Source organism: Glycine soja, chromosome 8 (assembly GCF_004193775.1).
Source record: "Glycine soja cultivar W05 chromosome 8, ASM419377v2, whole genome shotgun sequence".
In the NCBI taxonomy this organism is placed as follows: Eukaryota; Viridiplantae; Streptophyta; class Magnoliopsida; order Fabales; family Fabaceae; genus Glycine; species Glycine soja.
Genome location: NC_041009.1, coordinates 44,454,117 through 44,478,937, shown reverse-complemented (window position 1 = coordinate 44,478,937; position 24,821 = coordinate 44,454,117). Strand labels below are relative to the sequence as shown.

Sequence of the window (24,821 nt, the reverse complement as noted above, 5' to 3'; positions counted from 1 at the left end):
AACCGTTTGAAAAGTCACATTCTTTTGATAATGATATATAACAAGACATATACTTAAATGATAATAATTATAAAATTATTTTTTTAATAGTTATTTGGAATCAATTATCAAATATCAGCCTTCTTGATATTTTAATTTTAATTATATTACATAGGGTTGCACTGTAGTGGGAATTAAACATGAGCCTTAATATTTGATTTAGGTAATAACGATTACCTTAATATTCATCTGTCGTGCTTTATGGCTATTCAATAAATGAAAATACATATATTTGATTAGCATAGGTTACATTGATTTGATAGTTTCGTAGACTTTGAGTTTGTCTACTATAAAAATAAAAACAAGTCAATTCATACAATATGGGGACATTGACTTGAGTTAATATGATCAGCTTGCATCAGTTAGGTCTCATTGTCTTTTTACACTTTTTGGTATTTTCTGAAGGAATCAACTTCATGGCTTAAGATATTGAGAAAGCATTAGCCAACAACTATTTCAAAGTTCAATTATCGATCATTTTAAGTTTATCCCATAAAGACAGGGAAATGGTTTTTTATTTTGTATTTTTTGGTGCAATTTGATTTGATTTTTTTAATAGAAATATTTTAAATTAAATAAAAATAACATATAGTTTAATTTAATTAGATTTGGACATAATAAACCAAACTGATGATATTTGACAGTTTATTTTGAATCAGTAGTTTAACAGTTTTTAGATACTTTTATAATTTATTTTTATATGACTTTCAATTTTAGTCACAATTTATCCTTAAAACGGTATTTACATGACTATAAGTAATAAAATAAAATAAAAACAAAATCATTTTAAGCGATCAAAATCTAAAATTATTAAAAAGAAGAATAAATAAGTTAAACTGCCAATATTCCAAGTCCCCAACCTCTTCGGCTCTTCCTCTCTCTCTCTCTCTCTCTACTTATTAAATGAAATTAAGAGACCAATTAATTGTCAATCATGATGGTGTTTATGTATAATTCCTAAACTAAATGGAAAGTGGATATGAAGATTCTATATATAGGTAGCACCACTTGCTGAATCGCCACAAATTCCTAGTCCTAGAGGGTCTCAAATTACTTTTACTATTATTGGCAGTGATAAATTAAGTTAATATGCAAAAACGATTTACCCAAACCTCTTAGTGGCCAAAAGTTTTTAGTTGTTGAAGTAAAATGAATTAGCATTGCTTGAAGTTTCTGCAATTTCTTTTTGGAAATCCCCATTTAGCCATTCACCTAAAATTGGAAAGTTATATAAACTTTTTTTTTATTTAGTCAAGATTTATATAAGAAAAGGGAAGAAAGTGAAGGTGGTCAAAATTCCTCCTATTAAAATTTAACTTTCCTAAAAATTGGGGAGACTTAAAGGAGAGAAATTTTTTTAGCTTAATTTAATTAGTCTTTTAACTTAATAATTTTATTTTATCTTTTTAAGATATATATAATAGTAAATTAAGATTGATTTTTTTCTTTTTTTCTTAATCAAACAAGGTAATTTCTTCCTTCTTCTTTCTCCTCGGAAATTCCTCCCATCTTTCACCTTAAACTAAACAGTAAATAAATAATCAACATAAAATGAACACTTTCTTAGCAAAAGCTGAAAGAAATTAAAGATAAAGACTTCTAAAAGAATGATTTTCATTATGAAAACTAGTTGACTAAGTTTTCCAAAATTGTGGCCGTTGCAGTCGCCTTAAACCAGGAAAAAAAAATATATCAATATGCAAATTAAAGTCATCACAAATTATTGAGAAAACAGTACTATATCTAATACCCAAGGGAAAAAAAAGGCTGTTTAATTTATCTAATGTATATTTCATTCAAAACACTATAAGAAGATCAACGTTACGAAGTTTTCAATGAAAAAAACTGATAGCAACTTTTGATTTTGGACAAATCTTTTGTGCATTTTTTTAATTATGTTTTGAAAATTCTATGACCCATTCAATTTTTATTTTTATTTTTTTTGCGAATACCCATTTAAAATTCTTGACACAGAAATCCATGGATAATAACTAAGGAAAAAAACGCTATCAGTACAATATATAGCAACTATATATCACAATAACTCTAATGTTCAATTTAATAAAAAAATACTTCTCAGAGAAAGAAATCCTTTAATTCCTTTTCCAACTATATATGGAGTTCACAAAGTTATGGCATGCTGGGATGCCAAACTTGGTTTTCTTTTCTTTATGCTGTGATGGGGGCTGGAGCTGCTGCTCCTACTCCAGGAGCAGCTTTGCTAGATGGAACTTTTCCAGAGACACCAGGCAAAGGTGCCTCTGTCACATTACTATCAGTCAAGACTGGGAGTGGAGGGGGAAGTGGTGGAAGGTACAAGTTAGAAATTTGTTTAAAAAGTTTGCCAGGTTCAATAGGGCTCCTGTAAGGTTCTTTGTTGCCATTCTTTAAACACAAGTTCCCTGCAACAAGTAGAACAACAATCAAGTCAGCAATAGTGGCATTATAACTTGATTAGCTTCATACAAACAGTTACTAATTCTTTGGAGATTTAGATACATAATGTAAAAAATTCAAAGAAAAAGTAGTAAGACATATTTGTTTGATCCATAGGAATCGAACACAGCGTCAGAATCAGGAGATTTATAATAACTCACGTATCTTGCTTAATGCTCAACCAGGTGAGGTAAACCTCCTTGACAATAGTAAGACATATAAATGCATATTTCTACATTAGTAGATTAACCTAATAGCCAATAAGTATATCCGTGTTGGTAATAATCATGAATTTATATTACATCCATATAAAATTATTAATTTGCAGTTTGCACTATGCAGACTTCTGCTGCTATAGTATAAAGAATTAGTATCATCGCTAATGATACTAGCTCCCATCATCACACCATGTAAAACAAGGATCATTTGAGATTTTTTTTTCTTTTTTCGTCACTTGTTTTCATAAATAGTTACAAAATATTACATTATTCTCTTTATTTATTATACAAATCTTTAAAAACAGGAACTAAAGTAAACGTAAGGTGATAGTTTTGTAATTAATGAAAACAGTAAAATGTTTTCTTAAACCAGGTAGACTTTGAGCTTGCAAGTTCTACCAACACAAAGAAAGAACTAAATGATGTCAATTTTCAAAAATCCTAGTTCAACAAGCAAAAAGGTTGATATAAAAGGTTCAACTTACTTCTATATCTATTTGCTGTCTTTGGGAAGTCAGTAATAATGCCATTAACCTTGGTTCCAATGACAAATGAATTTATCTCAATGGATGGATCTGAGTAGTAGTCCCATGCTTGTGATACAAATTCATTGCTAAAAGTTTCTACATAAACTGGGAGCTTAAATGATTTTAGCCTTGCCACAGTGTTTGTAGAGTTAACTAGAAAGGCTGAACTTTCAGGAAAAACAGATGCCTTTCCTATAACCACAGAATCAGCAAATGTTTTGATGTCCTCAATGGCTGAGTCAGCCGCGTCGCGAATGTTCTCATCAACCTTGTAAACCCTTTCAAATTTGGATTTATCTTTGAATATCTTCAGCACAGAGCTATGAGTTGACTGAATCATAACTTTATGTGATCTTGGTTTTGCTTTTTGTAATGCATCAAGGACTGCATCGGTCACATGTAAATTCTGCTTCTCAGCAAGATAGGCAGCATTCTGATAACCAAAAAAATGAAAATGGAATTAACAAAGCATAAAAGGAATTAATCAAGGTGGAAACAATTGTTATATTGCTGATGAACTAATCAACCATTCTTGAAATTAATGAAATACAAAACAACATTGCCCAAGTAACAATCACTTGGACTTCCCTTATTCTAAAGAACTGAGGTTAAGGATCAGTAATGTGAAATTCACATGAAATTTTCAAGCAGCAAGCTCCTAGTCATGTTGCAAGAATTATAGACAGCAATGAAAGACCAAGTACCATACTCCTGTGTAAATTGGTTTCAGTATTACATAATAACACTCATGCCTTTTAATCCCTGTAACAAAAGTTATCCTTTATAGCCGTTATCAATATATTTTACTTTCTCTAACAAAATATTCATCATATGATCATTTAAACATGCTTAATGTCAGAGTATTGACTTGTAAAATGCAAACATCTTTCACATGAATGAATCCAGAACAAGCAAGATAGAAACGGAAAAACTCACCTCTATGCTGATCAAGATGTGAGAGCCTTCGTTCAAGGACAAAAAGTCAGACAAGGTTATAAGTTTTCCTAGATTTTTGGATTTTGGATTCCGGGACAATATGTATTTCTCATAAGGGTTCAATATTGAGGCTGCAATAAAAAGCAAAGAATACCAAAAATGAGGGATGTAGGCATTTATTGAGAACAAGTTGCATTCTTTATTTGTTCTTCCCTTGCTCTAGCTTTCCAATAAAATTATATCTGGGACTTTTAGCTAGTGGAAAAAAACTAGGAATAAATGATTTGAACAATTTTAAACAATTCAAAGTTCCCATTGCTAGATACTCCATAAGGAAATAAAACAAGGAGGGGGAATGGCTAAACAATATCACACCTAGATAATAAGCATTCATAATCATCATTCAACTTACGTGTCAATGTTTTTATCTCATCCCATGTCAAGCTGAATGTATATATGCCACTGCGAAATTTAATCTCCAGAATAGTTGTTGCACGGTTTTTGAATTGTGTATCAGCAACTGTTGTGCTCTCTAATAAATCAATAGAGCTTAAGCAAAAGGGTATTCCATCCTTGGACATTTGAACAGGACAGTCAAGTACATCTGCCCCATCTGATTTAGCTTGGTTGTATGCAAGGTCAGTACACGCAGGATTGTCTCCACTTGCTCCATATTTTGTGATAACCAAAGTGTCCACTATATCATGAAAAATATGAAAGAAGGAACAGATCACTAAAGACAACTTAAATATTATGTGATAATCATAGTGTCAACTATTAACTTGTAATGTAATATACCTTGTCTTTTTGCATTTTCCCCTAGACCAGAAAAGCAATCTGCAGTAGGAGATGAGATTTTAGGATCTGAATGGGATGCTAATAGCAATCTTAATTGTCAAAATGGAAAGAAAATTTCATACTTGCACGGATGTGATGACAAACAGCAATTCCATTTAAGTTTATTTAGGGAATGCATTATGTTTTAATAGAATGTACTTGGTAAGGTGTTGGGGAAGGGGGGACTTTGCTAAGAAAGGTGTAAGAATGGAAGGTTAAAGAAAATTCAAGTATCATATAAAGGGTGTATGAAAATAATTATAAAGCACCTCTGTGTAGAAATGTTTAGTCTCTATACAAAGGAAACAAAGCTTACTTATGGCTGCAGATGGAGTTACTGGGAAGTCTGACAGCACACCATCAACAGAAAAATCATCACCGTCGATGAAAGATAGACACTCAGCCAGAGGATCATAGCTGAAATTGTAGCTAAATGGAACATCATTAGTAAGGTCTGATACAAAAACTTGCAGCCCTTCTCTATGAGCATCTGTGACAAGAGGGGTATGTGGTTGTAGATAATGATCTGAGTCTACAGGCCATATATAGCCCTTGGGAACAAGAATTCCTGAAGAAAATGTCTTGATAAGTGCAAGATTTTTCAAGAGTTCACCATATGTCTGATTGGTTGTAGGTTCAATCTTAGACTGCTCCAGAATCCTGAAGATGAAGCTAGTTGGTCCAGAACTAAAGCTTGATTTTACTCTTCTTAAGAAGTCCACATCAGGTGATGAGATGTAATTGACCGGTACACTTCTACCAGGGAGAGATTGAAGAAAATTTTCTACACTCAAATTCTGTTGCTTGAAGAATGAAGCATGCTGCATTGTATTTTAGAATGAAAAAACATGATGAGTCAACAATAGAGATTAAAGGCAGAACCAAAATACAAAAATTCCCGACCTGCCTTGAGATTAAAGAAATTGTTCCATTTACCTGAAAATTTAACCACAGGCCTGTAGATGGTGATTTTATTAATTTAACTACTTGTTCAACAGTGAGAATGGGAAGCTTGTTGCCATCAAACTTATTAGTCCGAGAGTACACTCCCTGGACAACTGTTCCAGTAACAAGAAAATTGTAAGTGCCCATATACAAATCAAAAAGGGGCAAGGACACTGGAACAAGTTTTCCACTTCTGAGATGTTATGATCAAAGGAAAGAACCAAGAACTAGTTCCATATGAATAAGTCAATTTGGTTCTTAACACTATCAAATCAGTCAATTAGTCTTTGAATTAGACAAATATTAGTTAATTTGATTCCTTAATGTTAGGAAACAAATTGACTAATAACTGCAATAGTAAAGACTAAATTAATTTTCAGTTTTTTATAATGTCAAGAACAAAATTAATTGATAGTTGCTAAAGTCAGGGACTAAATTTCCTTTTTTGTAATGTCAAGGGCCAAATAAACCCATGGTGCCAACCAATTCAGGGATAGATGTTTTCCTTCTAGTTCCACGTTTAAGTAATAAATGTCATCACTGACCCCACCTTCTTATCTTTGGAAATATCTTATTTATTTGATATAAAAAGATTTAAACATCATCCAAACAAGAAATCAAAATGTTCAGGTCTTGAGATAGATTGAACTCACCAGAGACATTTGCTAGTTCACCAAAGTTGTAATCCACTGAAAACCATCCCCGGGTTGAGACCCCATTAACTAAGTAATCCTTTGCCTTGCCTGGGTAAGCAATGGAAATGTCAGTGGCATTGTCTAGCTTGAGCTCTGGGAAACAGATCCCAACTCCATCCTTTGTCAATTGCACATCACACCATAGAGTCACATTTGGACCACAAGTATCAAGTGCCAAACCATAGGCAAGTGAACTTGAATCTGGAAATATCCCTGAAAACCCACCACGTGCTATGACCATTGGTGGAGATCCTGCATAGCTCACCAGACAAGCATGTGAGGAATTGCTATTAAACAAATATGGTCCTGATTTCTGAATTCGCATGATGTCAATAAGTGAGACAAAAGTTGGTATGCATTTATTTATTCATGTTCATACACAAGGCTGAATTTCTTGCATTTGTTTATGATGAACAAAGAGATGAAAACACATTGAGCAGTTAGTTAGCATTATCAATCACAACAAAACCAGCAGTTAGTTATACCTATTGATTGATTCAAGAGTTTAATTTCCTTGCACTATCAGTGTAATTTTTTTATATTATCAACCGATAAAAATTTATGGTAGGAATGACTTTTAAGATTGCTATTGTAAAAGACAACAAATTTAACATACATGTGATTGGATACCAAAGTAAAAATCTTTTACACTGTGAATGCATACACGGTTTATTCTTGACTCCATATAATAACATGGTTTACTTCTTATTTTCTTTGAGATAGAAAAATTGATGACTATTCATTGCTGTGACAATTGCTGAAACACTACTAACATAAATCAAACTAAAAAAGGTTGACATAATAAGTAATTCATTAAAATAAGACTCAAAGTCTCTAACTCGAGAGAATATCAAATACCCAATTTCCTCCCAGCCATGAGTCTCAGCAACCGCACAAAACTAGCTAATAGGAAGACAAATGAGGATCAAGGAAACATTAGAAGACTAAATGGAAGCAGAATAAGGAACACACCTTGCAATGTTTTCCAGCCACTTGGTGGTCCAGCTGAAGAAACCAGTGCTACCAATGAGTACTGAAGAATGAGTATAGCAAGTACACGAGAGAGAGTCATGAAGTGCTACACAGCTTTCAAATCTTACCAAGAAAAATCCTTATCTGGGTGACTGGGATTTAATAACTTCAAGGAGGTACCAATTATGAGAAATGTGCAGTTCTATAAGAAAGATAACCAAAACTGAATGAACTTGAATAGTTCAACCAGAGGAACTAGGCTATGAGGAACTTGAATTGTTCAACTATAGAGGAATATTCATAGCCTCATAGGCATGTAGGACAACACCCTTTACACATCCTTGGCTTCTTCTATGATCAAGTCTACTTCGAAGGCAGGGTCAACCATACAGCTATTTTCCAAGCATATATATGTGTGTTGACTTTTTATCCAGTTACTAGTATATGATTACGCGGTTTTTGAAATTTTCATGCAAATGCCTCAAACGTTACGCAAGACTTATAAGCTTTCATCTGCAATGATTGAAATAAATAAATAACATGGATTGGCAAGGAGAAGATGAATGGAAAATTCACAAAGGTGAGACACATAAGAAAGAAAAAGGGTCAGTAAACTCTTTTTGTAGCACTATGCTGTAGTTACTGTTAGCTAACATTTCTGTGTTTATGTCTGCATTTAATGATCACCGCTGCATGTCCTCTTTTGTGTCAGATAAATAAAGCAGATGCCATAAATTTCTTCCAAATGCTTATTTTGTTTTTATATACGCATGTATTTTCCTTTTAAGGAAATGCTTTTTTTTAATAATGTTTCCAGTTTGTCATATTTTTAAAAAAAATTAATACAAGTTTAAGTGAATACATGATTTATCTGGTGGAAGAAGTCATCTTCGATTTACATGTGTGTATAATTTACTTGAGCAAGATTAATTTTTGATCTAATGAGTTGAAGGACGTTCATGATCTTTGATCTTTGACTTATCATAAAAAAAAAGTGAATCTTCATTTCCTTTCTTCCTTACTCTTTAATATGCTCACAAATTTTATTTTATTTTATTGGGATTATTTAAACTATATGTCAAAAATGAATAGTAAAAGATTAAACACTGATGCACTTGTATGGTATGCAAAATTTTCAAGGACACTAGGTCTACAACTATATATCTTGTTCGATTAATTTTATGCCATAATTTCGCCGTGCAATTTGGTGTTACCCAACTATGACCTGGTAGTGGTGCATTTCTTTAAAATCTCAAATATTAAAATAGTTACAAGATTTAATATTAACATCTCGTGACGTTGGTGTAAAGTTAATTAATGTTCCGTGTAAAATCTCAACCATGTCCTTTTGTATTAGTCTCTGTATATATCTCTCTCCTTCCCTCCATGTGTCTGTAATTAATGTATCATATTTTTTTAATTTTTAATAATTTGGTAAGCTGGCTATTATTACAACTCAAAATAAATTGCAAAAGAAAAATAATTATCAAATTAAAAAAATAATACCTGAAAATATGCTTCATTTAAGATTGTAACAAAAAAAAAATGCTTTAAGATATGTCATAGAACTTGTTATAGACGTGAATTTGTGTATATTCTTGAAGCACGTCTAGTGTTTATATGATTTGAGATTCAACGATAATTTTAACAAATCATATATCAGAAAAATGCAAATAAAAAGATGCACAAGAATAATTAGAACAAACATGCACTATTGCTCTTGCAGGCGATGCTCTCACGTTTTCTTCACTTGGTCAATTTCATACGAATAATACGATTATATGTTGGTGTAAATTGACCAAGTAAAATATAAAGGGGGAATGTATGTAGTGTTTGTCATTTTCCTTCGATAGGTGGGGTAAATCAAGATGATACAATGGAAATAGTTAAAATTAAAAGTTCTTCTAATTTTGTATCTAAATAGCCTCTAAATAAAATAAAAGTCTTCTAAGTCACATGTGAGAGATGTAAAGCCTCTAGGCATTAATTGTTTGAAATCTTCATATGTTTAATATATAATTTAGAGTGTGGGATGCACACATTATAAAAAAAAATACTAAATAGAGTCCAGATCTCATTCCAACTATTATTATTTTACAAAATTTATCATCCAAGATTTTGTTTCATGCATTTTACCATCATGCTTTTTAATTTTTGCGCAGCTTATTGACCCATTAAATGTGTGACGACAAAGTGATGGCAGGTCCCTAAAAAACGACATTTTTTTGTCACCATTTTGCATTTTGCAAAATGGTGTTATTTTGTTATCAACATGGTGGTAAAACATGTTAAGAACTGAAAAGCATGATGAGATTGCACCCAAGTGTTAAGACACATCCGTCCTCTCTTGCATATTGTTTGGAAAAAATCATTGTCAAAGAAACTTTATGTTTAGCATTGTTACTGACTTTATGCATTCTCAGTAGATAGATTTCTCATGCAGACTTAATGTGTTCCACTAAAACTAGAGACTTATCTTTTACCACCATTAGCACAACATGCAGATAACCTCTTTTAACACTATATATCCATATACCCGTAAATGTTGTTGTTCATTTCCTCTCTTTTTTTTTTTGCTACTTTAATTAACTCGTATCTTCAGCTATCTTAATTTTTAGCTACGATAAGTAATTAATATTAAGGCAAACAAAACACAATATCATAAGGAAGAATATATATAAGTACCATAAGAAAAAAAACAAGATCACCATTTTTGCATTTCTTTTGGCAATCTTTTTGCTCCTTAAAGCTTGGAGTTAGGAAGAACATTTTTTTTAGTATAGATCGACACTATTTCAAAAAAAAAAAAAAAAAACAAGTCATAGTAGAGGAGGAGGAAACAATCGCTATAAAAAAAACTCATATTTGAGGATGAGGAAACGATCGCTACAATGTAGTGAAGGAAATACAATTACATCTAGTACTTATGTTTTTTGTTTGTGTAGTATATTTTTAAACAGTTCTTGTAATAAATTGTTTTTGGCCTTGACGTAACAATATTGTTAACCAACAATATTGTTAACCAAGTGACCTTAATAACTCAAAGGGATCGGTTAAATTAAGTTATATGTAAAATACTTGCAAAGTAAATTTTTTTCTTAAACCTAATTGATTCAATTAACAAACATTAAAGAAAATGAGCAATGAACAATCAAATTAAAAAAAAGGTCATAAAAGAATATATACCAAGATTTATAATAATTCAGTCACAATTTGTGATATCTGTCTAATCCTGAAAGCAAACCTAATTAAGAATTTATACTATATGATTAGAGGTTACAATACAATAAACCATTTATACTCAAGATATCCACCTTGATAACCCAACCCTAAAATGCTCTTCACTTCATTCTCTAATGACCACCCACTAGCAAGGGAACCTACCCTAGGAAATTTACACAAAATTTAACTATTTATTTATATTTAGGGTTTAGATTAAGCCACATACACACACATATCATATATATATATATATATATATATATATATATACACGGAATAATCAATCGTATACAATCTTATCTTATATCTTATATACATATAAAATAATAATTTGAGTAACCTATTATAGAATGTGACCAAGTACAAGCGTAAGCCTTATATAGGATCTTATCATGATTGTGAGAGTGCCACGTTACATCTTCATGCAGTCTCTAATACGTGTCTTTCCTTGCTGTCACCGCTACACGCTCTAATCCGTGGCATGTTTGTTTCTGTTTTTGATTATTTCATTGCTCCCAGATTCAGCAACATATATACATTTATTAAAGTTAGAACCGAAAACAACAACCTTTGAGTTCGTGATTCTCTGACCTTTGATTTTAATCAACAAAGTTATCTTGATAGCTTTTATTGATATTGTTATAAATATAAGGTAGTGAGGAATTTGGTGGTATGAACGTAACCATTATTACTATAATTTGATTAATATATGGGTATGGTGCCAGTGAATTTGATTCCTGAGGTATTGAGGAATTTGGTTCATGAGCACGCACTAGTGGTGCCCATATCACTCTTTGTAGCGGTTCTCTGCCTCTGCTTGGTCGTTGGTCACTTGCTTGAAGAAAATCGATGGATTAATGAATCCATTCTTGCCATTATAGTAGTACGCTATATTCTCTCAACTCTCTATTTTAATCACAACGTTCAAAGTTTTTATTTTATTTTTTTCTCCATATATATCCAAATCCATATAGCATACATCACTCTTGTTTGTGTTATGCATGCACCATTTGGTGATAGCTAGCAATAACAGGAATGGTTGAAAACTTAGCTTGTATGGAATCATTAATGAAAACTATACGATTAAATTTATGGAAAAACGGTTAATAGGGAGTCTGAGAGTTGAATTTATATGTATGTCAAGGAAATGGCTTACTACAAATGAATATTAATAAATCAATATTTGAAAAGACACTAAGAGCTAAAAGAATGAAGCATGGGGTTTTCTCAAAAATGGAGTTGCTTTTGAGTAGCAATGTGGTTTACTTAATTATTTTAGATTATATTAGTGACTGGGTGAGTGAAACTTGCCCTCAAATACAATACATTATACCAACTATCTAAAAGGTTAACTTTATATAGAGAGATAATAGGAAATTAATCAATAGTATATGATGATGCTGAAGTGTCGGATTTCCGATGAAAATGCCTCTCTTTGAATTATATATATCCTCTTCAATCTTCATCATAATTAGTTGCAATGGCATGAAGAGCATCAGTTTGAGATTCTATGTGGTTTTTGGCTTTCCAGAAAGAGTTCTTCCTCTTATTTTTTTCCCATCCTTAACAGGCTGATTCTTTTCAAACAGCTATTCAATACTAATATTTCTATGAATAGTTTCGAAGGATTATAAAAAGAAATTAATGTTGAAATTTGAATACACTCTTTCATTGAGCCTTTGTACCTCTAACTAACTTTCTCCTTGGTATAGGGATTCATTGCTGGAATTATACTGTTATTAGTCACCAAAGGGAAGAGTTCTCACATCCTTACATTTAATGAAGAACTATTCTTCATATATCTCCTTCCTCCCATAATATTCAATGCAGGGTAAAAGTTTGTCTTATATTAGACTTAAAGCAGTACTTTTTGTGCTTCAAATTTTTTTTTGATGTCTTGAGTTAACCCTCTCCTAACAGATTTCAGGTGAAGAAGAAACAGTTCTTCCATAACTTCTTAACCATCATGCTGTTTGGGGTGATCGGTGTTTTTATTTCAGTGTCGATTATTACATGCGGTAATGATACAATCTCATAGTTTCTCTTTTCCTTATAATTTATAGCACTATCACTATAAAAATTTAGCTGGAATAACTCACCATTAAATCTTTGCATTTGGTTCACCTAGGCAGCTGGTGGTTGTTCCCCAAGTTGAAGTTGCTTGGCCTATCTGGGCAAGATTATCTCGGTGAGGCCATTGCATCATCTCAATACTACACAAAAGCACGGGCAATTCAATATATTATAATGATCCATGTATATAGCTATATTGGATTTGGATGATAATTATTGGTTCATCTTAAATTGATTCAGCTATAGGAACAATTTTCTCGTCAACGGACACGGTTTGCACACTGCAGGTTAGTTAGATTGGTAAATGGCTTACTTTCATTTGACACTTTCTGTGTGCTCTTATTGTTGAACATTGCATCTGGAATCTGTTTGTAGGTTCTCCATCAAGATGAAACTCCTTTACTATACAGCCTAGTCTTTGGGGAAGGAGTGGTAAATGATGCAACATCAGTTGTTCTCTTCAATGCAGTGCAAAAGCTTGATGTTTCAAGATTAAGTGGCAAGACGTTCAGTGTTATTGGAGAATTCTTGTATCTATTTATAACAAGCACTGGTCTTGGAGTTATAGTGAGTTCCTTTATTGAATTCAAAATTGACCTAATAATTTTTTTGCATGTGTTGTTAGATGACTTCATGGCTTTCTATAAATTCTCTAGATGATGGTGTTGCTTTCACATGCATCTATACCTACTTGTTACATGAAGGAACATTCATGACTGAAGTTTTCAATGTTTTTGTCTGGCTTCACTTGTAGTTTGTCCCAGGGAATTCACATTTGATTCAAAGCACGGTTACCATTTTCAACTTATATTTTTATTAATGAATTTTGTTGCTTACACAGAATTCTATCAATTTTGGTACTTAGTTGTACTGTTTGTTTCTTTTTGATAGAAAAAGAGATTTTATTAGGGAAAAAGATAGAAGAACACACCTAGTGATCTTGGAAAAACTATGGAAGGGAATTGAAAGCTATTTCTATGCTTGAGTTGCACATAACATACTTGTGATTGGATATGGCGTGAGAGGCCAAAGTCTGACAAGTTATATTTGTGCTTATCCTGTTAAACAACATTGTCCTTACACAAGACATTACTTTAGAAAGAGCACTGGAATTCTGAAATTTGGTTGTCAAGCAAGAGATTGTGAAGGTTGGGGAATAAGTAAGAAACTGAAAAGGGGATTTGCAAGAAAATGCTTTTCAAAGTCCTTTTTTTCTATCAGGATTAGTAGAAAGGTAGTAGAATCAAGTAAGAGCAAGGTGGATTATAAATACATTTTTATTTCAAACTAATTTTTAAGTAGTGTTATTAGTACAAAGCACAGAACATGCTCTCTTGTTTTTCCTTCTCCTATCATTTCATTGAATAAATGCATATTTATGCAGACTGGCCTTCTCACAGCATATATCTTGAAAGCCTTAAGCTTTGGAAGGTATGTATTGTTCTCTAAAGATTCTCACAAAATGGACTTTTCAAAGTGGCATGAAGTGGGAACATCAAAGTTTAATAATTACCTTCATATTATGGAGTTAGAAGGTGAAATTTTGATTACACGCTAACAAGTTTGCCTCTGCATATGTGTGCAGACATTCAAGTGTTCGTGAAATTTCCTTGATGATCTTAATGGCATACCTATCCTACATGTTGGCAGAGGTATTGGAATCAAGCTAATAGAATTTTTCTGCTATTGATTTGACATTAGTTGCAAAGCTATAGAACTAAATGGGTTTGGTATCAGTTAGCATGTAGGTAGCTAAGCTTATGGAGATTTGGGCTTTATAAAGGTTTCTAATATTTTCTCTTCATTCTTCTTGTGATTTTCTCTCTCTTTCTTTTTTTGATTTTTTGAGATGGAGGAAGGGAGGTGTGGCAGCAGGGGACCAGCTGACTAACCTCTCCCTAAGTTTTCATGGAGTCAATTTAGTGTAAAACTTAGCATATGATAAATTTTTAACCAAAACCTTCTTTGTTTATTTAATGACAATTTATTTTTGTAAGCAGATGAACTAAACTAGAAGACTAGAAATAACTTCCTTTTTGTTTTAGTCATCCATCTTAATTGAAAATTCTTATGCAGCTATTCGATCTAAGTGGAATCCTCACCGTTTTCTTTTGTGGAATACTAATGTCACATTATGCATGGTATAATGTGACTGAAACTTCAAGAATCACAACCAGGTATTGATTAGTCCATCAAAGATTTCAGTAATTTCCAGATTAAATGGTCTGAGATTTCTGATTTCTTTCCCTTCTCTAGGCATGTGTTTGCAACAATGTCATTTATTGCAGAAACCTTCATATTTCTATATGTGGGCATGGATGCCCTTGACATTGAGAAGTGGAAGATGACCCAATTAAGGTCCTAATCCTTTCTACAACTCTAAATAATTATATTTTATCTAGAGTTCACCTAAACTAACACATCACACACTGATGGAATGTTATTTATGGTCTAATGCATGTCCTTGTATGGTGTGTTTACTCGTTACCGATTGCATAGTGTCACTACTTACATAGACAAGTTAATGTGACTTCAACGACAGTTTCAACAATCTCCAAAATATTTACTGGACTATGACATCATTGGATTACGATAAAGAAAACATTATATTTAATGATAAAGTATAATCTGCTTCTAATTTGTGAAACAATCAATAGTAATTGGATTAATGCATAAAGCTACATTTTAGCTACCTATTTTCTGCTGCTTGAAATTGTTTTCAGACGACACACAAGATCTTAAGTATCTGTTATTTTGCAATATTTTTGTTTCTGGAATCTTCTTAAGAAGAATTTGAGATATATTGCAACATATCACCTTAGTATAATAATAGCCTTTATTTCTTCTAATAAAGCATAACTTCTTCACTGCAGTTATGGAAATTTGATGGGGATATACAGTTCCTTAATCCTATTGATATTGCTTGGGCGGGCAGCATTTGTTTTCCCTCTCTCTGCTCTGGCCAATTATACGAACACACGTGCTACTTCTGACCAAGCCTCAAGTATCACATTCAAACATCAGGTTTCTAAACATGTTTTATATGATATTCTCATACTGTAAATTTTACAGCTAATAGAGAAAATATCTTTAATTATTTATTGGCTTCTTAAGTTTGGTAAACCATCCAGATAATCATTTGGTGGGCTGGGCTAATGAGGGGAGCTGTCTCCATTGCTCTGGCTTTCAAACAGGTATATGCAAATTATAAATTCAAATTTCTAGATATTATAATTATATAGAAATTTTATTAAATAAATATGACTATATGAGTGTTAATCAAAAGACTTGCAGTTTCTCAATCATCTTTTGTTGGATATTCCAATCGCAACATTGCATAATTTACCATTGCATTATGTATGGAGATTCCTCCCACAGTTATGCAACAACCAATGACACTGTTACCTTAAGAAGGAGTTGCCACTGAATTCCTCTCTTTTTTATTTATGCAGTTCACGTTTTCTGGAGTTACTACTGATCCAGTTAATGCAACAATGATTACCAACACCATTATTGTTGTCCTATTCAGCACACTGGTGAGTTGAGGCATTTCTTCTATCTTGAAATTAAGAAATAACAACATAAAATAGTTCATGTGGAGCTAAAGAAAATTATTTTCCTATTGTTGTCTTCAACCCAAGTGAAATCATTTCTTGCATATGCTTTCAATTACATGCAGCTTGGTCATTCTTATAATTCAGTCTAAACTTTAAATAATTGATATAGCTCCAATATCATTGCAGGTGTTTGGTTTTCTCACAAAACCACTAATTAGATATCTGCTTCCCCACAGTGCAACAAGGAAAAGCATCAGCCATTCAGAATCAGGTCCACCATTTGACGACTTGAATCTTCCTTTCCTATCCCTTGAGGAGTCAGCAGCGACCAACATCAGCCGCGCAAAGGCAAGTTTGTCCATGTTGATAGAAAGTCCTGTGTTCACCATACATCGCTATTGGAGGAGGTTCGATGATGCCTACATGAGACCTATATTTGGGGGACCTCACGGTAACCAGTCACAGTGCTAGCAATATAGCAAATCATGGATATCTCAGTGATGTGCTTAACTGTTGGAACACAAATGATGATCCATTTCAATCCAATATTGAAGATGAGTAGCTTCCATGAAGATTCATTGCCACTGTTTGTGATGCTTAGGTGAGGATTATAGTAAGTAATAAGGGACCAGCTGTCTTTGGAATATCACACAGAAGTGTGAACTTACTTGAAGCTTTAAAGAAGCTCATAGTTGGTTGAGCAGCGGTGCTTGAGTTATTGGAAACCCCCTAACACTGTCTTCAATTCCTACCAATAAAAAAAAGTGCAGATTTTCCTTTGTTCATGAATGTTGGGGCGAATAATTGAGAATTACTCTTCAATTTAACGAATTTGTGACTCTCGAATATCAAACTGATTTATTTATTTTTTATACCTTATTCTATCAATATTGAGTTAATGCATCCAATTGATTAAAGTAGTTTTACTGAGTTAATTTCATGAGCAAGTGGATTTGTGCATAATGTCTTATTTTGGATTGTTGCCTTTTTATAGTGGATAGATGCCACTGGGGGATGCATTACATTGAATTCATTATTTAAATTCCTGTCCTAATCCATATATTGCTTTGTGCATTGAATTCAGAACACAAGAAACAAGCATTTTATTAGACAGATTACAGATTGAAAATCTTTAAATAGTAGTACATCAAACACCTTTGTAGAATCTACTTGATAGGGAACTGATACATCATACACCTTGCAAACATGTGAGAAAGACATGGAAAATAAACTACTAATTTATTTGAGAGGCACAAAATGCCAATGTAGAAAAAAGCTTCTTCAATATTAATACAGCACATGAAAGACAAATAAAGACTAAAAGGGTGCTTAAAAGGATGGGATTCTCAAGAATTTCTTCAAATCACTGCAAAATGAAGAAGACAGAGTCAAGAAACACTATCTAGTCAAAATATAAGTCTTAGTTGTACTTATGTTATTAATAGAAGTTCTATTCGGGCTTAAGATGATTACCTTTACATTTAGGTGGTGTTTTCAGACCACATTTACTGGGCAAGGCAAAAGCATTGGTGGGGTTGATTCCAAGTGCAGGTAGGATAGACTTGTATCTGCAAAGGCAAGGCAAATTGGCATGTTGAACAATTTCACAGCATTTTTCATTGGGTTTTTTAGGGTGGCTCCCAGTAACTGCTGCATAGCATAAGCTTAGCTTATTTGACTCTATGTCACATAAAACATAAGCTTTGGCACCACCCAACATGGCAATGAGCAATGATGCTACTAGCCACTGCACCAAAGCATTGCCACTAGTATGTGCCATACTCTCCTTAAACCAAGTTACTAAGCAGCTAGGTCTAATCTAAACTTCTCTTGGTATAATCTAAATATCTATGGTTTGCCTAATGCTAATTTATACTGGAGTTTGGAATGTAGCTTGATTATTGTTTTGTATATGTTTCACTTACTTTTAGGTTAGTCATGTGAATCCACTCTGTGGATGTTCACGAGATAGGATTATATTATTTTAGAATTAAAGATTTGATCTTAAGTTCTTAACCACAACCAAACTTAAACTGGTCCATTATTTGTCATTAAATAAATAAGAAAAAAAGAAACCTTGCTATATGGTTTGTATCCGTTCATGCATGAATTTGCACCGGCCGAACCTTACTGTCTGTATTTATATTTTTTTAAAAATAAATGTTATTTAAAGAATAAAAATAATAATAAAAAAGTCTTTGACATAATGCATGACATTTTATTTGTGTGTAATTATATTCAATTAATAAGAAATTTATAATAATTTATGTGTATCGCTCAATTAATTGGATTAGATTTTTTCTTGATAATTTTTTTATTCATAAAAATCAAATTAAACTATGAGAGGATTCTTTATTTGTGTGTAATTCATTCTTCTTATTTTTAGCAAGAGATTAATTTTTTTTTCTATAAGCTTGACAAGAGATTAATTGGTATGCATTGAGTGTAAGATTCCTTTACTCTCATATCTAATAAAATTCATTCAATTAGTCATGTCATCCTATCAATTAAAAATGCATTTTAAATATCAATAGAGTTAGGTCTAATAAAAGAGGATAGTCTAGATCTCCTAATTACAATTAATTACAATGTGGTAAACTAAGACTTGAAATTTTATCTATTCAGGTATAACTATGTTTTAAATATGATTGTCTTTGAAAGAGAATATCGAAAGAAAACTAAAAAAAAATGAGTTTCAATAAAAAAAATACAGAGGGGAGCAGAGAACTTGAGCATGCATATTTTAATACTGATATCCAATATTAATAAACATGTTGCTTAATATATATATATATATATATATATAGAGAGAGAGAGAGAGAGAGAGAGAGAGAGATTAAGCGCTAAAAAACTATGGTAGGTAGGGGTTGGATAGGCCTGATGTTGTCCCTTACCAAGCTCCAATGTACTCTAGTGAAGGTTCTCAGTCCTCACCACAGATATTGGTGGCAAGTGGTTGGGATATTCACAAAAACACTCTATTATGGGTTCAAGTCATTGATGATTTTAGCTGGGTGACAGTAATATTTGCCATTAATGTGCAATGTGTAATTGATATTGTTGACTATTAATTCTATCTGTCTTTTTATATAATGTTGTTTGTTTTTTTATTTTTAAAATAAAAAAAGCAGTTGAAATAAATAGTGACGACAATAATTACATTGTGAAGACTTATGCAGGAAATGAAAACAATTATATGTATTGAAAAATAATTTATAAATAAAAAATGTGTAATGAAATAATTAATTTTATTAATAATGATAAATGATCAGTTCATAAGAGTATTTTTAAGTGGATTGAAGTGAATTATCCACATTAAAGTGGGAAGTTTTCACTGTTTTTGTTATTTACACTTTCTTTTTCCCTTTTTATTTAGTGTATGTTTGTTAGGCTAGAATTAAACAAGAAAAGAAAAAGGAAGGGAAATGTAAAAACTTCATCTACTTGATAAAGGAGAAGTCTGTAGGAAATATTTGAAATTGGTGTGGAGCTCATGTTATATCTTCCAACCAAAAATGTGAAGAAGTGTGTGAAAATGTGCACGCTCATTCTGTTTTACTCTAAAGCAATCTCATGACAAATAATTGATTATGTGGATAGCATCATCGATTACTACATTTAAAAAAAAAAATTGAGGGTAAAATCTTATTTTTGTTAGGGTAAATTATGGTTTTGTGAACATTTTGACATTTATGATTTTACTCCTTAAATTTTTTTACGAGATTGAACTTTTATTCTTTCCAGTAGTTTAATTTTTTTAATCTATTTTGTCTGGTAAGTAATGATATGATATTGATTTTATTATTACTTTATTTGATTGTTTTTTGTGTGACTTTTTTGTATTTTTAAAGATTAAATAATTTGTGGTGGCGGAAAATTGCTTAATCTTAAGTACTTGAGGACTTGAAAAACCAAATTCATTCCAAAGCATTTCATAAAACACAAAATCATATCACAATTTTCCTTGAAAAAACAGCCGATTACATAAGCAAATCAGTTTTGATAAAGAACTAGACTTTTAACCCATGTGTTTTACAGGTTTTTATAAATTTTTTATATATATATATATCATTTTATATTTATTTATATAAATAAAAATAACAATTTTTAAATATTTTGTATTACGTTAAACATAATTATATTATTAATGAGAAACTTGATTAATTATATTTTTAATTCAGTTAATTCTATCTTCAAAATTAAGTATAATTAAAAATTTTGTAATTTTTTGTTCATTCAAGTAATAATAGTGATGCAATATCTTTTGAAAAATAAATGTACATAAATAAAATTATTCATTTTAAAGATTTTTAGTAGTGAAACAAATATATAAATATTAAAATTGAAAAATAATGTTAAATATTATATTTTTAGTGAACAGATATTTTCTTTAAACTTATTAAGTTTATTAAATTTTATTATAATTTATTTTTTTTCTCCAAATAATAATATTAATGTAAATATGAAACATAGAAGTTAAAGAATAATAAATAATATATATATATATATATATATAAATAATGTATAATATTTGTTTAAATTTGAGTGTACATTTATACTAAAAATTTAAATTTTTTAAAATAGTATGAATTCTATTAAATAGATATGGTCATTAATTATTTTTAAAACTATAATTTTACTTATTTTGAATATCAGTTTTGTGTAATACTTTTAAAATTTTAAAGTTTGAATTAATTAACCTCACTATGATCTAATAGAAATTGAATAATCTCAATTTAATAATAATTATTATTATTGTTTATTTTCCCTTAGTTTCAGTTTTATTTTCATTGCTTACAAATTTTCAAAAGTTATTTATAAAAATAATCATATGTTTCAAAATATTATTGTTTACATATTTATTAACTTACTAAAGATATCACCAATTATTTGTATTTATTACTAATCTTTAATATGTTATTAACTATTGTTTCTTTGTAATAATAATTATATTGCTACATAAGTTAGTTATTTAAAATTAATGATATTTAATTGATGTTTATTATCCTTTATTGTCTAAATGTATAAGGATATTAAGTTATAGTTTCTTTTGAGCTTTATAAAAAAACTGTATTATTATTATTATTATTATTATTATTATTATTATTATTATTTATTATTATTATTATTATTATTATTATTATTATTATTATTATTATTATTATTATTATTATTATTATCAATTTAATTATTTAAATTATTTATTGTAAGTTTTAGCATATATTTCAAAACTAAAAATATTATTATTAAATTGATTGCATTACTGATAATTATTAAATTATTTACACTACATGTATTTTAAAGAAAATAAATTAGTCAATTGATAGTTAAAAATTATCATTCATATCATTTGAGAATTGACTTGAGTAAGAAAAATAAAAAATTTTAATGAAATTATTCAAAATAATATTGATAAAAAAAATAAAAATTTTCACAATAATATAATCTCTTTATGACTTGTTGAATAAATATAATATAAAAATAAGATTTTTAATACAATAGTTATAGAAGGAAACAATTAGACCTAAAATCATGATATTGATTCAAATGTTTATTCAATTTCACAAAAATTATTTAAAGAAACAATTAGACCTAAAATCAAAATATAAATATAAAAAACACTAAAAATAAAAATTTGAACAAATTTTTTTTATCAATATCAATATATATCCACATTATACCTTACTAATTTAAAAGAGTTAAATTTTGATTTTTTAGATGATCGATAGCATGTTCAAAGTATCCTTTCATACATAAAAAATGAAGAAAAAAAGAAATGATATTATATCAAAACATATAATAAAATAATAATAAAATGAAGAAAATAAAAATGACAGGAGTGATATTTACAAAGAAAAAAAATAATGATAAAAGACAAAGAGTAAGATAATATACTTGATCAAATATAATCTTCAATTTCCACTTATCATTCCTTACAAAATGTATTGAATAAATAATTCATATAAATTTTTTTTAATAAAAATATGATATTGATTCAAAAGTTTATTCAATCTCACAAAAATCACTCAAAGAAACAGTTAGACCTAAAATTAAAATATAAATATAAATAACACTAAAAATAAAATTTAAACAGATGAGTTTTTATCAATTATGAATATAGGTCTACCTTATACCTTATCAATCTAAAAGAGCAAAATTCTCAATTTTGACGATGACGAACAACACATTCAAGTATTCTTTTTCATACATAAAAATAAAAATTAAAAAAGAATGAAAGAAATGATATTATAGTAATGAAAAGAAGAAGAAGAAGAAGAAAATAGGAAGAAATTGGATGGATATTTACAATCCTTTGAAGTAAAGTTTATAAAAAAAATGAAACCATCAATTTGATAATGAATATGAAAACGGTAATAAAATTTTTATTATAATCAATGACTATAAATATTATTAATTTTTAAAATAATTTCATTATTAAAAGCTTTAAATAATAGTAAATTTTTATATAGAACCAAGTGAAAAAAAAGAAACAAATAATATATTGTACTATTTTAATATATAATAATAATATCTACTATTTTATTATATACAATAATAATATCTTAGACAATTTTAATATATATTATTTTATGGTATATAATATTTTAAATATTTTTAGTTATTTTGTGAAATATATACTTTAATGTACCTTATTTTTTACAAAAATAAAATTAAGCTTAGTCAAATATTATTTAATTTATTATTAATGAGAAAATTATTATTTAAAATAGTATCAAAATTATATAATTAGGATTAATAAATTTAAATAATTATGGACGAACTTAATTAAAAATTATATTTCACAAATAGGTTAACTTTGAATTCATATTTATTTATTTTACATAAAATTCAATCTTAAAACTCATTCATGTATATATAACGGTTTTATATTAATCTTGTTTAGTATGATTCAATAATATTTTAATACATGTAACCGGTAAATCTTATTGGTATTTATTATGTAACTTCAACGTGATATTAAAATAATCTAAAATATAATTAATTTTTTTATCATTGAACAAAGAGTTATTTTGGAAAACATAATTTAAAATTTTGTAACATATATTTTTACATATAACTACTTTTATATAAAGGTGAAACTAATAATATTTATTATTTATTTATTAAATTTATAGTTTTTTAAAAAATTAGTTTATAAAATAAAATTTACAACAAAAATAATGTAAAAATTCTTATATTTATATTAACTATTAATCTTCTATCATTAGTTTGCATTTATCTAATTAATTATAATTTAAATAATTAACATTAAATATAACTATTAATAATTTTATTTTTAAACTTATATATATATATATATATATCTAATTTTTATATTTTTTTTATTTTCATATTATATTATATTATTTTATAACTTTAAAGTCATGAATTTAATTTATTATTTTTCCAGAAATATATTTTAAAGTAATTAATTATATAAATAAATAAATTTATGCATAGATGGTAATATTAAATTAGTGTAATTTTTTATATTTATTTTATTTAATAATTTGTCTTTCATATTAATTCAATATGTAAAATTAGATATTATAAATAATTTAAATTATTATTAATGTGAGAATTTATTTATTTTATTAAAATATATCAACGGTTATTGATCGATACTTTGAATTAATATAATGACACAAAATATTGAATGTTCTCCTTCCTCAAAATCACAAAATATAGAATGTATAATGTAAAATAAAACTTGCATTAGCATGTGTGTACCAAATTTGATGACCTAGACATCCCCCAAATATTGTTCTAGTTTTTTAATTGGTTTGTTGCCATAGCTCCTTTAACATCATTTTTCAATGATCTTTGAATCATCTAAAATCTAAATTATTAAAAGAGGAATTCACAGTACTTAAGAAACTCTAATGGAAAATAAAGAGAATTTCAATAAAAAAAAACTTTTCTTATAAAAAAGTGTCTCAACTACTGATCTAGAAAATACTTATGAAGAATAATATAAGAGAAAGAGTTGTGAACATCACCTGCACTTGATTTCTTGTAAGAATTGCTGCATCAAATGGGAAATACAATTTAGAGGATTTAGGGAAGGAGGGGAGGAGATAACAAATACTACATTTGACAACCTAACCTAGATTTTAATGGACAGTAGAAGAGGTGAATTCCTCTAAGGAATTCACAGTACCTAAGAAACTCTAATGGAAAATAAAGAGAATTTCAATAAAAAAGACTTTTCTTATAAAAAAGTGTCTCAACTAGGAAAATACTTATGAAGAATAATATAAGAGAAAGAATTGTGAATATCACCTGCACTTGATTTCTTGTGAGAATTGCCGCATCAAATGGGAAATGCAATTTAGAGGATTTAAGGGAGGAGGAGAGGAGATA

At 29.5% G+C, this 24,821-nt stretch overlaps 3 protein-coding genes across 3 annotated transcripts; 1 reads left to right on the top strand and 2 right to left on the bottom strand.

Annotated features, from left to right (window-relative positions):
* Positions 1-2,004: 2,004 nt before the first annotated feature.
* Positions 2,005-8,113, bottom strand: LOC114423480 (glycerophosphodiester phosphodiesterase GDPDL3-like). The gene is made up of 9 exons (XM_028390244.1): positions 7,606-8,113; positions 6,592-6,885; positions 5,930-6,051; positions 5,310-5,814; positions 4,955-4,993; positions 4,569-4,853; positions 4,157-4,287; positions 3,179-3,653; positions 2,005-2,441 (listed from the first exon to the last, which is right to left on the bottom strand). The coding sequence occupies exons 1-9, from the start codon at positions 7,703-7,705 to the stop codon at positions 2,209-2,211; spliced, it is 2,184 nt and encodes a 727-aa protein (XP_028246045.1). The 5' UTR covers positions 7,706-8,113; the 3' UTR covers positions 2,005-2,208.
* Positions 8,114-11,359: 3,246 nt separating this feature from the next.
* Positions 11,360-17,365, top strand: LOC114423478 (sodium/hydrogen exchanger 4). Its single transcript, XM_028390242.1, has 14 exons — positions 11,360-11,710; positions 12,540-12,658; positions 12,748-12,845; positions 12,956-13,015; positions 13,141-13,187; positions 13,276-13,467; positions 14,285-14,331; positions 14,486-14,552; positions 14,977-15,077; positions 15,157-15,258; positions 15,774-15,924; positions 16,032-16,094; positions 16,353-16,436; positions 16,644-17,365. The coding sequence occupies exons 1-14, from the start codon at positions 11,537-11,539 to the stop codon at positions 16,926-16,928; spliced, it is 1,590 nt and encodes a 529-aa protein (XP_028246043.1). The 5' UTR covers positions 11,360-11,536; the 3' UTR covers positions 16,929-17,365.
* Positions 17,366-17,531: 166 nt separating this feature from the next.
* On the bottom strand, positions 17,532-18,306 carry LOC114423479 (putative lipid-transfer protein DIR1). Its single transcript, XM_028390243.1, has 2 exons — positions 17,931-18,306; positions 17,532-17,823 (listed from the first exon to the last, which is right to left on the bottom strand). The coding sequence occupies exons 1-2, from the start codon at positions 18,235-18,237 to the stop codon at positions 17,816-17,818; spliced, it is 315 nt and encodes a 104-aa protein (XP_028246044.1). The 5' UTR covers positions 18,238-18,306; the 3' UTR covers positions 17,532-17,815.
* Between the last annotated feature and the right edge of the window lie 6,515 nt (positions 18,307-24,821).